The following is a 15,918-nucleotide window of genomic DNA, read 5'->3' on the forward strand; positions in this document are numbered from 1 at the left end:
GCGCCGTGCGGAAAGATTTGCGGACCCCGGAGCACCCAGAGAAGGCCGGCTTTTCTTCCCTCGCCGCTGTCTCTTGCCTGCTGCTATCGACCGAGGACGCTAGCACGCCGGTGGCAGGGTGACGGACGCATATTGATCGCAAAGGACGCTGCCGTCTCCGACACAGCCATGGTGAGTGCTCCGCAATACTCGCTAGATCGCAAAGCCCGTGCTTTTCTGAAAAACCGTGCCGTGTAGTACCCCGCGTCGTCGCGATTTCCCGCCACGCGCGATGCCTTGCTCACCCGCCCCGACATTTTTGTTTTTTTTCTCCCGCGGCGCGGCTGCGTCGTTTGTGGCCGGCGCGAAAAAGGTTTATCGCTTGCACCGCCGCCCTAGGACTACGAACTCGCCGCCGCGTGCATTGTCCTCCGGCCGACGCTCCTCGGGCTATTTTGGCCGGCTGTGTGTGTCAAACGCCGACTCGGCGCGCCGGTGTTTACCGGGTTGGCTTTTGAAGCGGGAGCGAGGCCGGTGTTTTTGGTCCTGGAGGCTCATGTCGGCCAACGCTCGGGCACGCTTCGCATGGCGCAGCAGTCGCGGGCCGGCTTACTAAATTTTGTGCCCGCCGCCTCAAATTTGATCTCCCCTTAGTTCGAGCGCGTGGTGCCTCCCGGCCAGGCCTGAAAAGTCCGGCGGCGGTTAGATGCGGTTACTCCGCCCTCGTCGCTTCCTTTGTTGTTTATATTTTGCCGGGCTTCGCGCCAGTTCGTTCCCGCCGCTGTGGGCGAGACTCGTCCCACTCTCGAAATTCCGTCTCTCGTGAGCTCACCGCTCGCTCGCACGCGAGTCGCGGAAAGCAGCAATAAAAATGCACTTTTTGAGGGACGCAGGCTGCCTCGTAGCTCGTGGCCTTCGAGTTTGCGACGCAAACACACCGCTTCCCGTAATACAATTCGACGCATGTTTACGCGCGGTCGCATTTCCTTTGTCTATTTTGCGGCGGCGGCGTCTTCGCGAGCGCCGGCGTTCGCTCTGCAAGCCGTGGCGTTGCGCGCACTTTGCCACGCCGGCAGCGGTTTAGTCTGGGTTCGGCCCAGGTTTGTTTACGCGCTGGGTAGTGGGAGCGCTACGATTCGTCATACGCGGCGTCCGCTTTGTGCGAGAGGCCTGCGGAATCATGTGCAGCGCCTGTCGGCAGTGACGAGAGAAGTTCCATTTTGTGTCGCTTTTGTTTGCGCAGCTCGGCTTCGTAAAAGGCGATCACTGCATACCGACACGTTGAAACAAGGCCGCTGTTCATTACGGATGCGCAGATGTTTTTCTTGTGCGGGGCAGTTATCTGTTTTTCACCCCGAGATAGCGTCTTTTTTTTTCTTTTTTTAGAATCTTTTTGTCTGTTTAAGTTGTCGCTTGTTCGCCGTAGTCGCGTTGAGGTCACAGCTCTTTGCGATATCAGATACTGTGACCATGGCGTTGCAAAAAAAAAAAAAAAATGCGTAGGAATATCTCTACGCTGCATACCCGCGGTGATAGGTGGATTGACTAGCGTTGTGGGGTGGGTGTACTGTTTCTGGGTCAGTTATTTTTTTATTCTTTTGCTGATTTTACGCTGGCGCGAATTGAAGCCTGCCGTGTGTAGCTTAAAAATGCAGAATCCGTACAGCTTCAAGCAACTTTGAGGAAAATCGCGTAGTAGTGCCGGTGCATGTTTAATTGCGCAAGCGAAATTCTTCAGCATAGCAGTTTTTTTTTTTTTGCTTTGTTGCAGTAAGTTTTGCTAATCTCTATCGTGTTAGCCGAGCTTGGTTGTATGTTGCTTGTAGCTTGGTTGTAAGACATTTTTTGTGGTTATCATGGTGCCACAGAGATGGTTGTAAAAGCTGTAGCGGGGATCACTTTGTTCAATAGTCTGCACTGCAAAAGCTATTCAGAAAGGATACGTAGTAGACAGCTGCCTGGCCTCTCTGCCGGCAGCGATAGTGGCTGCCTGTGTGCCGTGATGTGTGAACAATTTTTCCAGCTGCCCAGCGCTGCTGTGCACCTGATGAGGTCAGCTATTGATCTTCTCTCCTTCTGCTGGGGTCCTTGCCCTTTTGAGAGCAACTGATTGGTTGCAAATGACGAATCTTTGTCTGCACTTACCAGGAAGTTGGCTTTATTGTTCAACAGATGCAAACTCGTGTTGTAGCGTAGGAAATGTCAAATGATGAAAAATTTATTGATGATTCGGCAGCAGAGATGTTTATTTATTTATTTAGTAAGGAACCCACAGCGCCGTGGCATTACAGTGGGGGGGGGGGTGCAATGTACAACAAAGAAGCACACATGACACCTCCGCTCGCAGGCAGAGTTACAAGCATAAAACTTTCACCATGTACATCTCACTTCAAAAGAACACATCACAATCGCATCACATCATTAAAGAACGAAAGAACGCATCATTTGATGTCACACTCACAACATCGCTCGGTAGTCTGTTCCATTCTCTAATGGTTTTCGGAAAGAAAGACATTTTAAACAATTCAGTTTTTGCCGCGAATTCGCTGACTTTAAAAACATGGTCAACACAGTTGGATCTATAAAAAGGCTCCTGCACATACCTTTCGCGTTCAACCCGAACAGTTGAATAATAAACAGCATGAAACAGCTTCAGACGCAACTTCTTTCGGCGCGTGTCAAGCAATTCCCAGTTGAGTGCATCCTTCGTACGCGATGCACTGTAACGAGCCCCGCGTGTGCCAGACACGAAACAAGAGGCAATGTTCTGCACCCTCTCCAACTTATCCTTATCTCTAGCAGTAGGCGGGTCCCAGACAGTGCACGCATAGTCCAGAACCGACCTGACATAAGTCTTGAATAAAATGTCACGACATGACAGTGGAAAAGTGCTTGCATTTCGGCGAAGAAATGCCAAGTTTCTGCATGCTTTAGCAGAGATATAATCTATCATCTGAAGAAGGTTGTCTGGTAACTGGCACCAAGCACACCCATAGTGTTGGATCACCCCAGTATTGTGAGGTCTAAAATTAGTCCGGATCTGAGGAGCAGGGAAAGGTTGTTACTTATTGAGAAAGCATGCATAAATTTGTGCTTGCTCAAGCGCAATTTTTTACTTTAGCCCAGTATGATGGGAGCAGTAAATGGCACTTGCCAAAAATAAGCCCCTAACCATAGTTATACCCCAGTGGCACTAGCAAATTTAATGTCATTCGAACCTAATGGCATTCGATGCATCGAATGTCATTCGGTCTCTTTCGGTGCTACACGGAAAAAAATGTCATTCGAAAATGATGGCATGGACGATCAGTGAAAAGAAAAAAAATCCAGCTGAACGACATCAGCGCACATAAAATATGTTTGAAATTGTTGTGCAGTGTTTCAAAAGCGGGTGAGAACATTTGTGCGCGGTATTATAAGCTTAAAATATTATTTGCGGCCATTCTGCACCGCTTTAGCCATCAAAAGCCAAGCCAAGTACAAAGTCAACCACAAATCCGATAAGTGTAAAACAAAATGGCTGACATGGCGGCGCGCGGACACGTGCGGAGCTTGGAAATGACTTCCTAAAGGTGAACTGCTCAGTTACGTCTTTAAGTACCTTCGAGATTAACGAACATGGCACGCCAACCAACAAGAATCACGCATCCCAAAATTACCGACGGTCGCGGGAAAGACTCTGCTTCACGCTTGGCCACTGCGGTAGGCTGCTGAGACCAAGAGTAACAGCTATCCACGACAGCCTCTAGTGTGAACAGATTCACACAAACATTAACTTTTTTTAGCAGAACTAAATAAATGCACTTTCTAAGTTTGGCAGTGTGCACACTATATTTTTCGCGTCGCTTGTACCTGCTGCGTATCTGGTGTCCAGAGTACGCATTCGGTTCGAGATCGAATGCGAATGAGTTCCCCTAACTCATTCGATGGCGAATGTCATTCCAACCTAATGACATTACATGTTCCTGTGTAGCAGTCGTTTAATGACATTAGGTGCTAATGTCATTCGATTCGAATGACATTAAATTTGCTAGTGTGACAGGGGTATTAGGGGTACTAGGCTGAGGGATGCTTGCAGTGGCAGCTCTGAAAAAAGCAAGTGGCCGAAATAAGAGCAGCAGTCTTCCTAAGGTAGCTGCCATGATCGCTGAGTGGTTATGGTGCTCTGCTGCTGACCCGATAGTCACGTGCATGTGCGATCATGGCCACGGTGGTCACAATGAATGGAGGTGAAATGCTAGAGGCGTGTGCTGTGCGATGTCAGTGCATGTTTACGGAACCCGGGTAGTCAGAAATTATGCGGAGCCCTCCACTATGGCGCCCTTCATCTCTCATAGCCTGAGTTGCTTAGGGACGTTAAACACCAGAAAACCTAAGGATAGGACATTATTCCAACTGCAGAAACTTTTATCATGCAACATCTTGTATTTGTCATGCCTCATTACCTTGCACATATTTCGGTTCAGAAGCCCTTCATCAGTCTGGTGTCTTTGTCCAGGATACTGTTTTATTTAAAGTTATTCATAGTCTGAGCGCACTGTGTTGCTCTTTGCACACCATGATGTTAATCATTTTATTCTTATCCACGAGAAAGGTTAAATGAAAGGCATGAATAATTGCTAGCCCATTAGTTAACCGTCTGTTGTGTGCAAGGTGTTTATTAAGATAGTTTATAATCATGGAAATGGTGGTTTTCTGTCAGCACAGAGAACTGGCATGGCCTGTAGCATATGTGTTCAAGTAGCCAGTGGATTCGGCTTTGTTGAACGTTAAAAAGCAGCCAGGTTCAAAGACTGCAAAAGTATCTAGCGTCATGGAGCTGCTGTGTAATGAAGACATTGCTCAGTAAGCATATTCCTTGTAAAAGGAAGTTCAAGTCAGTTTTTCTGAGCCAGTGATTAAGTCCGATGAAGGAGCAGCAGTTTTGAAATAGGTTGCGAGTTATTTTAAGTAGTGAGCAGAGAAATGTTTGAACCACATGGGAAAGATCAAGAGAACGGGACTGCCTGGGAGTGCAAACCACTGACCTTACCAGCTTATTGACAGCAGCACACCGGCATTCTTGGGGTAGCAAAGCATATCACCAGAATTTGCTCTGGTCACACATGAACTGGAATTGCCTTTCTTTTCCCCTGAGGTAATGTCTTATGAGCCTTGAGAAGTCGCTTACAATTGATCTTGGCCCTTTTGTCAGCCTGAGCAGTTGATTTGCCAGTAATTAACACATTAGGGCTGTGCTTTTAGGTGTAAATATTAGTGGTTCATAAAATAAAGTAACTGTCCTAAAAGGGTCATGAGTGTACAGGTCTAAGCTAGCAGGCCTTACTCAAGGAACCTCCCTGTTTGCAGAGGTATGTAAACTAGAGGAGCAATGCCCCAAAACGCACAACTGCGCTACTTAATCCTACAGTACCAATGTCTCCCTGTGCCCCTGGTTTCCATATATCTGAATTTTCTCCTTTGCCCTAGAGTAAATTCCACTCAGCAGCCACCAAGGTGTGTGACTTGCATGTTGGACGATAGACATTTTTCAGTCGACACTAAATTTCAGAAATTGAGTTCGATTGACCTTTATAGCTTTTTTTTTTTTTTCTTGTAGGCTTATGCCAAAGGGCCCACTACAAGGTAAAGGCGCGTTGAACAGATGTTGCTGGATATGGGTGGAAAGCTTTCATCCTGCGCTGTGTTTAATTTGGCTGGTGGCAAATTGTAACGGAGCTTTAAAGGGATACTGAAGCAAAATCTTAAATTTGAGCGAAAACACTGAAAATAGATTCTCGGAATGTGATCACACCGAAATCTAGTCGTCACTGCGCATATTTTTCAGCGGATAGTTTTATTTTCAATGTTTTACGAGCGCGAAAAAAAACGTGCTATCCGCCTTTTTCGCTAAAATGCTTGTCGGATTTATCAATTTTAGCAGACAAGCTCTTGTTTACATGTAAAAGAGCAGCTCCAAAAGTTTGGTTCGGTATCCCTTTGTACAGCTCGTTTGGTCAGAGTCGTCGTAGTTGCAGTTAGTTGTATGCACCACGCGTCAGAAGAAATCACGCCTTCGCCACAGAATGTTCCGGATGGCGTGATACGATTCAGTGTTTTGTGCAGCATAAACTCACTAGTTAAGTTAGAGCCTAGCTTGCAGCAGAAATTAGAACTGACGACTTAAAGGGTCAGTCTACTGAATTTTATCGACCGTATTTTCTTTGCGGCAACCGATAGCTCTACTCAAATTACCGTTTAGCCAGCTGTGGTGCCAAGGAGTGCGGTAGAACATTTTAAAATAGAATTTATTAATGTGGGAACACATCTGTATGAGATGGTAGTCTCATCTGGCAACCATCTGGATTTCCGCCGCGCGGCGACAAACATGGCGGCGCCCGTCGAAGCCGGACCTCTCGCTTCGGACTGAATTCTCGTTGTTGCTGCCTTTTTCAGTGCGTTCACTGGCCATAAATGGGGCGCCTGTCTTTCGCTTCGTCTCATCTCGCCTATAAGAAAACATATAAGAGATAAATTTGCTTTATTTTAATAATCAGAGCGACGATTCTGCCGCTCCTAGGCTTAAGTGGAGAGTCGGTTTGTTTACAGCAATGGTTCCCGTCTCGACGACCAGATGGCGCCACTATAGGCTGAGTTTTCTTGCGTCTCTGCTAGCATACGCTGAACTAAAAATGGGAATGTGCTTGCGTTTTGCGTACGTGTATCTATAAATATTCATGTGATTGACAGAAAAAGTGAGCGGTACGCTTTCTACAGTTTACTAGAACAAAACGTGCGTTTCTCTGACATTGTGGCATACAAATGGTACGTAGTATATTCACTTATGCTTCTACAAAAAAAGACTACCACTTTCTTGAACAAAATGAACGTTTGGGGTCGCCACCATGCATTTTTACGTGACTTTTAACGCCGAAATAAAATATAAATTCCTGCCTAAACCGGGCACAGACCCCTCGTTATTGATGTTATAGGGTGCCAACTACCAGAATATGCCATTATTTATACACTCATCTTGGTGAGTAGACTGGCCCTTTAAAGTTACTGCGACATTTCCTTTCCTAAAAAATGTGTTGCGTTAAAGGTGTTAGGCTGAAGAGGCGATGGCATTCCGTGGACTCCCTGGCAGCGCTGCAACACGCTGTTGTGTTCCTCTCTCAAAGGCGAAGCTTAAGCGTCCGCAAATTTTTTTTGTCTTCCATGATGAGTGCCTAGGTATATATTTAATCCATGTTACTCAACTGCTATTGAGACAGGCACCAAAAGTGTTGTTGCATTGATCACCTGTCGTTAAGAAGTCGGATGTGCATAGTTAAAGCTGGGAATGCAGCACTGTAGCGAACACTGCACAGGACTATAGGTGTCCAGCCCCTGCCAACTTGGAGCATTTCTTCTATTAGGTTATGCATGGGGTAACTTTTTGCTTATTGTGTGTAGGGGGTTGTGCATGGAGGAAAGGTTTATAATTTGCTGCGCCATGCTCATGCACAGTGCTCAGGAATGCAACACAATCCTGAATGTCTGTAAGAGTTGACTCTTGGTTCACTTAGCAACAGAAGGCCCTGGTTCGTAATTAGTACCAGTGGCACCACATTATGTGCTGTACACAGCTCGTTACAAGGTGCTAGTTATTGCAGAGAGGCTTATTTAATGGCCAAATCCAGGTATGTTATCGGGGCTAGCCATTTTTGAGGCTGATGTGAGCTAACGATTGTAGAAAAGCAGCTCATTGACTCATTCATCTGCCAAAACCTTTTCACCCTGTCCACAGTCGTACGAGCGGAAGCCGCAGACCCGCATCTTTGTGGGCGGTCTGGGTGACAACATGGCCAAAGAGGAGTTGGAGCGTGAGTTCGGCAAATACGGCCGTCTGAACCAGGTGTGGGTGGCACAAAACCCACCCGGGTTCGCTTTCCTCGAGTTTGATGACGATCGTGACGCGGACGAGGCCATCCGCAACATGAACGGCGTCGTGCTCAACGGCTCCCGGCTGCGGGTCGAGTACTCCCGTGAGCGGGGCTCCCGCGGGGGCTTCCGTGGCGGACCACGAGGTGGCGGCGGTGGTGGTGGCTACCGGGGTGGACCTCCGAGGCCGCCCCCTGGTGGCGGTGGAGGTGGCGGCGGCTACCGGTCCGGGCCACCCCGCGGCGGAGGCGGCTACGGCCCGAGGCGCGGCGGAGGCTACGACTCGTGGGGCCACGACGACCGCTACAGTGCCGGCAACGACAGCGGCCAGGACTATGGCACCGGCTCCAGCCCGCGGTACCGTAGCCGATCTCCCTTGGGAGCACAGAGGTATTCTGTTCGAGGAGGGATCTGGCAGCGCGCGTTATCGCGAAGGTGTGCGCGCAACCTTGTAGCTTCGGGTGGATGAACTGCCCCCCCGACACACCTTGACTGACCTTCTTTGAGACACGTTTGCGCTGTTAATGGCTACTGAGATGCATCACAGGGCAGATGAAGTGCGCGTGCCGCACAGACACTGTATTCGAGGACTCAGGCGGCCCGCCCGTAGTGGCAGCCACCTTGGCCCAGAAGCCCGCGGGTCTAAAGCATAGGTCAACCCCATCGCCCGTGTGGTTCTGGGACATGGGTCAAGCCCATGGGCTGCCGTCCTGGGACCAAACCTTTTGCTGCACACGAGCCGCCTCTACTGATGCCGTCCGAGCTTATACCTGGCAGGCTAGCAGGCAGTTCATTTTGCAACGTTTGTAGTGGATTTTCTAGCTGATTGTTCCTCGAAAGCTGCGGGGCGCATGGACTGGCTTGTGCGGGCGGCTGTGTTGTGCGGTCTGCCTCGAAGCGGCCGCGGCAAGTCTCTAGGCACGAACTCTGATCGCAGCAGGCAGGGGGAAGCAGGGGAAGAGTGACTACCTGTGCATGAGATGAGACGTTTGCTCCTAACCCGGCGTCGCCGGCAACGCCACGATCTTTGCGTCACAACGGTGCCTTCTCTCTCCACTCTGCAGCGGCTACAATTGAGGCGCTGCCGCAGTCGACACTCGGCCGGCCCGGGTCGACTACTCGCTACTACTACTACTTCTTCGCACGGCCGTCCCTCCCAGGCCGCCGCAGAATTGGCCGGCCTAGAGAAAGCGAGAGGGTGCTTGTATGAGAGTGCTCTCGTCAGTTTTATTTCTTTTTTGGGCCCGTCTCAAGGGAGGCGGGCCACACCGCATCACAGCAAAATAAAGCCAAAAACATTCTCTCGGGGGGGCTGTTCGAGCCACCATGGCTGCAATCACTGGCCTCCCAGCACGAGCTTGAGGAACTCCTCGCGCGTCTTGGGGTCCTCCCGGAACACGCCCAGCATGGTGCTCGTGATGGTCTTGCTCGACACCTTCTGGACGCCACGCATCACCATACACATGTGCCTGCGAAGGTAAGACACGGGGGCGGCTCTGAACGCGCTGGCAGTGCGAATAAATGTCAAGTCATCTGTGGCCCGGCTGGACTGGTTTATCGACCGAAGGCACAGCGCCCCACGCGCATTAACTGCTCCCGATCAGATATCTTGCACCCGCGGCTGCTGTGCCCTTCTGCAAAGACAGTGCGCCGAGCCATGATGACGTCAGTCTGCACTATTGGGGGCGCTGGGGTTCGCCAACTATCGTTGCCGAGATTTTCTGCACTGCCTCGGTAGTTCCTTGGCTGGCCAGCTGCTTCACGTGATGTTACAGACAAGGCCACAAGCGAAGCCGGCAACTCGTAGGAACGTTGAGTGTTAGCCTCAGGCCAGGGCTTTCATCGAGCTTATGCAGCCCAGATATATTGAGAAATTTGTTTTATCGCTGCGTGGTGTCCAGGTTTCGACCTAGCAGCAGACTGTGAACATGGAAACGTGGTTTATAGGTGCTTTTGGATTTGTGCTTGGCTCGCTGTCGATGGGAATTCGCTGAAACCTGTTCCAAAGGATGAATTTACTTAACTCATCTGCTAAAGCAGAGCATTTTTTTTTTGTTCTTGTGCAGTTGAGGGTAGTGGCTTGAGATGACTGCTTTCTAAATAGTTGGGACTCGCGAGCCACGTGCGAAGTTAGTGACAGTAAGTCTTGCAAATGCAACCAGGTTGTGTGGCTTCTTTGTCATATGTTGTGCTTAAGCTCTAAGTATCCGAGGAAAGGCGAAACCTTTTCCTCGACTCGCTTATCACAGGGGCTCTTCCGAGCGAGAAGCAACCGTGCAGCCTGGGTACTTCTGGTAGTGACTGTCCTAGTCTGCATAACTGCTTCATGGTGCCCATTGTTCACAGTATCTACTGCATTACCTAGACTAGCTTCGCATCCACTGACGGTGAATCTTTCCCGTGCCGTGTGGGGCTCTTCCAAACTCCTGTAATGGCTCTTCGAGGTCAAGCCTTCACAGTGGCGGTATTGAACATATTGGGGCAGCCTTTTGAGATTGAAATACTGCAGTATCGCAAGGCCAGCAATTTTATTCCGCTTTCGCACCCTCCTTTCAGAGCTTTTGCCAGAGTATGTGCACCGAACTTCAGTTCTCAATAGACTAGAGAGTGCCAACAAGCGGCGAGCAATTCTGCAAAAAACAAAAAAAAAACGCGGTGTTAACTACTCGGCTTTGTGAAATGCGGTATGCCTTGCTCATTTCTGGGCAGCACCGGATCATCTATCGCCAGAAGCTGCAGTGAAAAATGAAATAGCATCTGGGAAATGTACACTCGCCGTCAAAAGTAAATGGAAGGAGACTGGCGAAAAAAAAAAAAATTTCCTTTAAATCTGAAGCGTGGTAATTAGTGCAATTTGCAAAAACAATTAGGCTGCATATGCATTGACGGCACCTGTAAATGTATGAAGTGGTTCGGGGAAACCAGTCGCCAATTTTTAAGAGCGTGGTTGCAAATTAGATCTGCAGCTGGCCATTAGCGATAGCCATACCTCTTCCTGAAATTTCCGATGTGCTCTATTAATGGTCCGCGACTTCGATTGATGTTCATACCGTGGTTAATCCGATAAGATATATGATGCTGTGAGATGGAGGGACTCTCTTGAGCTACGTCCTTGACTGTCCCACTGCACAGAAGTGCACGTAAAGACAAAATGGCGCTCCGCCGCTCAAGTATCCATGCAGAGACCGCCGTAGTAATCGAGGTTGTCTGCGACGTTAGATTTGTGTGTGCACTCTTGTCTCGTTGCACGGATGCGTTTGTCTACGGTGGATGTAGCATGTACTTACGTTGCCTGGACCACCACTCCTACGCCGGTGGGGCCTACTGCTTCCGTTACCGCCATCGCAATTTGCTTGGTTAACCGTTCCTGCACTGGAAAAGGGATGGGGAAGAGAAAGAGCACCAAGATTGATCCGGAGCCTGGCACCGCGACGAGCGGTCTATCTCGTAGCTCTAAACGTACCTTGAAGCCGCCTGCTGAATACCTCCACAATCCTGCGAAAAGCAATGCGAAGAAAGAGAGATGGCCGATTCGCAATCCTAAAAAGCGCATATCAATGCGATATATGGTCGGTGTAAGAAAAGGGCTACAAGTAGACACGTAAGTTCGCGCGCGCAGGTTCATTTGAAACACCCCTGACAACCGGTCCACTTTGATGCCGCCAGAAGGCAGCACCAATCCGCACAGCCTGAACACCCTCAATGGGCTTTAGCACAGACTAGCTAGCTTAGCCCATAGAGGAACAAAGCCTCCACAATCCAACGCCTCTTGAAGACGTTCCCTTCCCCGTGCCTCGAACATGCCAGGACAGACTGGAGTATGTAGGAGCCACTTTCGGTTGCCCTCGCTGTTCGGTCTGTCGAACTCTTAAAGGTGCCCTGCGACGTAGATAAAGCATGGGGTCTTTATTCTTTGTATGCAGAGTAAGGGACATTGTGAGTCCCGAACGCGCAATGAGATCACCGAAATCATAATATTTGATATTTTAATCTTCGCTATAAATGCTTGTTTCGAGCCGATGGTGTCGCAACGCGGCGGCCATTTGCGGCAGCGGAAATGAAGCGGCATCCAGATAGGGCGCTGCCTTTCTCATTGGTTGGGCGTCCAGTTTGCATATTGTTCCTTTATACTTGCGAAATGAATCCAAAATATTATGTCTCTGAGTACTGAAAGCTTTTCGCATGCCACAAAAACTGGAAAGAAGCAGGGAAAGCGAATGAAAACTAACAAGAATACAGCTAGGGGCGACACTTTCCATTCCGCTTCAAACCTTCGTGGCAGCCAGCGCTGTTCAAAAAACCTTGGCTCAAACCAGAAAGCGCGCTCGTCGAGATCGGCCGTGACCATACCAAGACGGCAGCGAAAAAAAAAGCCAATCGACAAGAAAGGCCGGACAGGAGAGCGGAGTCGAGTTTGGGGGGGGGGGGGAGGGGGGAGGACGGCTACTGCCCACCGCCTTCCAGTCCGACTAAAAAAGAAACTTCGGGGAGCTTCCTTTGTTGTTAGTCACCCCTGCCCTGAGTACGGCGTCGCGTACACGGGGGGAAGACGCCGTCAAAATGAGCGGATGTCTACAGCCCCGACAAAGCAACAACTGCATGCACGCTTCCGCTGCGTGTGCGCCAGGCGCGGTTCTGATTGGTAGCGCCCAATCTCGGTACTGGGTGAGTGAAATGGGCGAGTGAAGTGCGTTTTCGTCTGAGCTTTTCATTTCGAATTTTCAGAGTGGAATAACTTTCGTTTGCATGCTCCGATTTCAATAATTCTTTTTGCTCTGGTCTCTGGAAAGCATGATGAATCTATTTAATGATATTAACTGGTACCGAGGAAATCATCGCGGTGCCCCTTTAATAAGAATAATGTTACAGATGCGCGGGCTACGGCTATATTCATGTTTGACCACGGCAGCAAAGAACAAATTCGTTACCGAGAAAATTCGATCTGGAAATCTCCACCCGTCGATTCAAATTCGTGACGTCTTTGTTGGAAAGGACGAGTTTTGAAGGGAATGGTGGAGAATAATCGGAGACCGGCGCTTTAAAAATCGGTGGCGACACCTGTCGTTTTCTGAACTTTTTTCTTTAGCTGTTTGTCCTCGGGGGTCCCTGCAAACATAGTAGAGCAGAAAATTGACACCCCGTGTCCTTTGGCAATGTACTGAGGCATCAAACGTATTTGGCCACCTCATGTGGTGCCTGATAACACCGGAGGGATGCGAACGGGGGAAAAAAAACTTGGGCACCTACGGTCTCCTGGAAAGGCTTGTGCGACTGCATGTGGACAACGCTGCGAATGTCCCTCACCTGGCCAGCTTGCTGAGGCCCAGCACTTTCTTGTTGGGGAGGTAGCCGATGGACACCTTGCCGATGAACGGCACTAGGTGGTGCTCGCATAGCGAGAACATCTCGATGTCTTTGACGATGACCATCTCATCGTGGTCCTCCAGGAACACGGCGTCGTTCACAACGTCTGCAACACAGACGAGTTCATTCTTTTTTTTTTTTTTCGCGCGATACAGTTATATAGAACCAAGCGGCAGATGGCCAGACAGTATTGACAACATTTTATCCTTGCAAAGAAAGCAAATAATGTGGTTGGTCATAGAGGTCTGAAAGTGTGCGAACGGTCGGTGGAACCTTGGACAGCGACCCGTTCTCAACGTGTTAACATGGCTTTACAAAAGCTGAGCCATGGATCTCTGCTAAAAGGAGGATGTTGCGAGCCAAAAGTGAACTCGGAGAGGCTGACAAAAATTAGCAGTGGTGATATATAGCGGTAACAATATATGGGAGTCGGTTCAATCGGGTAGAATAACGGCACTGACGAAGATCCCAAGTTTTTTTGTTTAGTTGATGTTTACAGGTCTGTCGGCGTTTTCTGTTTGCCTCGTAACCAATTTTCCTTATCTGCGGAACATCCACAAGGTGCAAAGTTTTTTTTTTTTTCACTTTTAGAGCCAAAGCTGTTAGTGCCGCATCTTCGGGATCAGCTGTATATCCTGTGTGTCCACACGCGCGCCCAACGCACGGAGCAGTGGGAGGGAGGGGGGGGGGAGTTGCGCCAGCCAGCGTCCTGAGGGTACAACGGTAGCGGTACCGGTAACATTACAACGCATCGAAAGTGGTGTGCCGTACCGGTATTGCTATAGTGTCATCACTCCACAACCCAGTTATCGCTACAGTCTGCATTAACCATCTAACAAATGTCCAGCGAATTTTTTCTTTAAAGCCAAACTGTCTGTGCACTTCAAAACCGGCGCAGAATGCAGGCCGGAAATCAAGGTGCATTTTACTTGGCCAGTGCCGAGGACGATGCAGTTAAAGCTAAGAGCGGAAGAAACGTGTTTTCAGGCTGTGTGACGTCTGCACAAGCGTGATATGTGCTAACGTCACAGGCTGAAAACAAGGAAGAAGTCTCTACCCATGCTTATCAATATGGAACAGAAAAACGCCCACAGACGTGCACTCCAAGACGGCAAGGTTTCCGCAAGTTCCGAGGCGAAAACAACTGCATGAATCTGCGGGAAGAGAGCGTGCCATATGTGTGCCCGTGCGCGGGTCTAGCTGGAGCACTTGCAAGTGCACGGGCACGTTCCCCTTGTATGCCGCACGTGTGCAGCTATCTTGATCATCGTTCTGGATTGAAGTCTATAAATATGCTGCGAAGCTGAGGACTGGGCGAGTCTTGCTTTCTGCCCATAGTGGAACAGCGCAAAAGGAACGGGTGTACGCAGCGCTATATCGCGTTCCTTGTGTCCTCGTTCCTTTCGCACTGTTCCGCTGTGGGCGGTGCCCACAGATACGGTGGTGGGGGTGAAAATATTTTAATGAAATAGTTTAGGAGGTTGTAGCGGGGGTTGGAGCTCTCAGTCCGGAACCCCATTGGCGTAGGCTGCTGTCCGGGCTCTTTGGATGAGTTGCTTTTGACTCGTTTCGTCCGAGCTGTTCAGAGCTGACTCCCACCCCTCCTGCGTTGGGTGGTTATTAACAGTGATCGCCTGATTTCGTTGGCAGGCCCGTACCATATGGTACAGGTCCGCCTTCTCCCCGCAGAATTTGCATTGTGAGTCAAATGACTCCGGGGACAGACCAACACTTACAACCCACGAAGACTACACCCCACAGATACGGTGCGTGTGTTCAAGAAAAGATTCCAAGTTTACCGCGGTGATACCCGTGTAGAAATGTCTTCCCACGGACTGCGCTTGAATAACCACCGTGCGTTTCCTCTTTCAACCGACTGCGGCGGCCGCGTTCGATGGAGGCGAAGCGCAAAAAGCCACCTGTGTGCTGTGCGATCTGAGTGAACGACCAAGTGGTCGAAATTAGGTATCCCGCGAAGTACAATTCTCGCTGCACTCTGCATTCATTCTAAAGCAAAACTCCTGCAGGTCGAATGAAGCATGGACTTAAGCCACCTAACGCCGTCGAGAGGGCCCACGCGCTGTCTAAACCTTTCCCTAACCCCCTACGCCTGCCCTATTTCTCGTATGGCACAAGTCTGTGCACAAGTCTGTTCCTCTTCCATTCTGGAGCGCTTCACTACAGCACACCTTGCTCTCTTCTTTCACTCCCACCTTCCTCATTTACGGCGCGGTTGAGGTGTCCACCGAGTAGTGAGACAGTTACTGCGCCATTTCCTTTCCTCATAGAAGCCCATGTGTTCTGCTCAGACTATCTTCCTAGCTCTCCTGGAAAACGTGGATGGCCCACCCTCCCACCTATTTGTCGCCATCCTTCATAAAAAACTTGGGCGCAAGGTATAGTTTGTACCGGATGTAAGATGTGCTGTGCGGACCAAAAAAAAAATGCTGCCACGAAAATACGGCGCACAGTCCCAAATAGGATATTTAAAAGAGCCAAGTAGGCAACCAGATATTCGGCACGCTGCGTTCGGCGGGAATAAGAGGCCAGCGTGACGCGACAGTAGGCGCATATGCAATGCCGACGCTCCAAATATAACTGGCCCAACTTCGCCGCGTGTGCTTTCAGCAGGCAAGCGGGCCTCTAACTAGGCCTAACGTTGCGTTCTGGCTC

The 15,918-nt window shown here is 49.7% G+C and overlaps 3 protein-coding genes across 4 annotated transcripts in view; 2 read left to right on the forward strand and 1 right to left on the reverse strand.

Moving 5' to 3' along the window:
• LOC149330825 (uncharacterized) lies at positions 1 to 9,419 on the forward strand. The gene is made up of 3 exons (XM_089561507.1): positions 1 to 171; positions 7,748 to 8,271; positions 8,946 to 9,419. The coding sequence occupies exons 1-3, from the start codon at positions 169 to 171 to the stop codon at positions 8,956 to 8,958; spliced, it is 540 nt and encodes a 179-aa protein (XP_089417633.1). The 5' UTR covers positions 1 to 168; the 3' UTR covers positions 8,959 to 9,419.
• Positions 1 to 15,918, forward strand: part of LOC149330824 (uncharacterized) — a 166,439-nt gene that overhangs the window by 37,075 nt on the left and 113,446 nt on the right. The gene's annotated exons all lie outside the window — the stretch shown is intronic.
• Positions 8,942 to 15,918, reverse strand: part of Pu (GTP cyclohydrolase punch) — a 23,899-nt gene continuing 16,922 nt past the window's right edge. Inside the window, exons 3-6 of one of the 2 annotated variants that reach the window (XM_089561506.1) lie at positions 13,186 to 13,351; positions 11,345 to 11,376; positions 11,169 to 11,253; positions 8,942 to 9,350 (exon numbers count right to left, since the gene is read on the reverse strand). In XM_089561506.1, the coding sequence (XP_089417632.1) occupies positions 9,218 to 9,350; positions 11,169 to 11,253; positions 11,345 to 11,376; positions 13,186 to 13,351 (416 nt within the window). In that variant the 3' untranslated portion in view covers positions 8,942 to 9,217. The remainder of the gene's footprint in view (positions 9,351 to 11,168; positions 11,254 to 11,344; positions 11,377 to 13,185; positions 13,352 to 15,918) is intronic. The other variant, XM_089561505.1, reaches the window with a different exon arrangement.

This window comes from Amblyomma mixtum, chromosome 9 (assembly GCF_055824585.1).
Source record: "Amblyomma mixtum isolate Tamu chromosome 9, ASM5582458v1, whole genome shotgun sequence".
In the NCBI taxonomy this organism is placed as follows: domain Eukaryota; kingdom Metazoa; phylum Arthropoda; class Arachnida; order Ixodida; family Ixodidae; genus Amblyomma; species Amblyomma mixtum.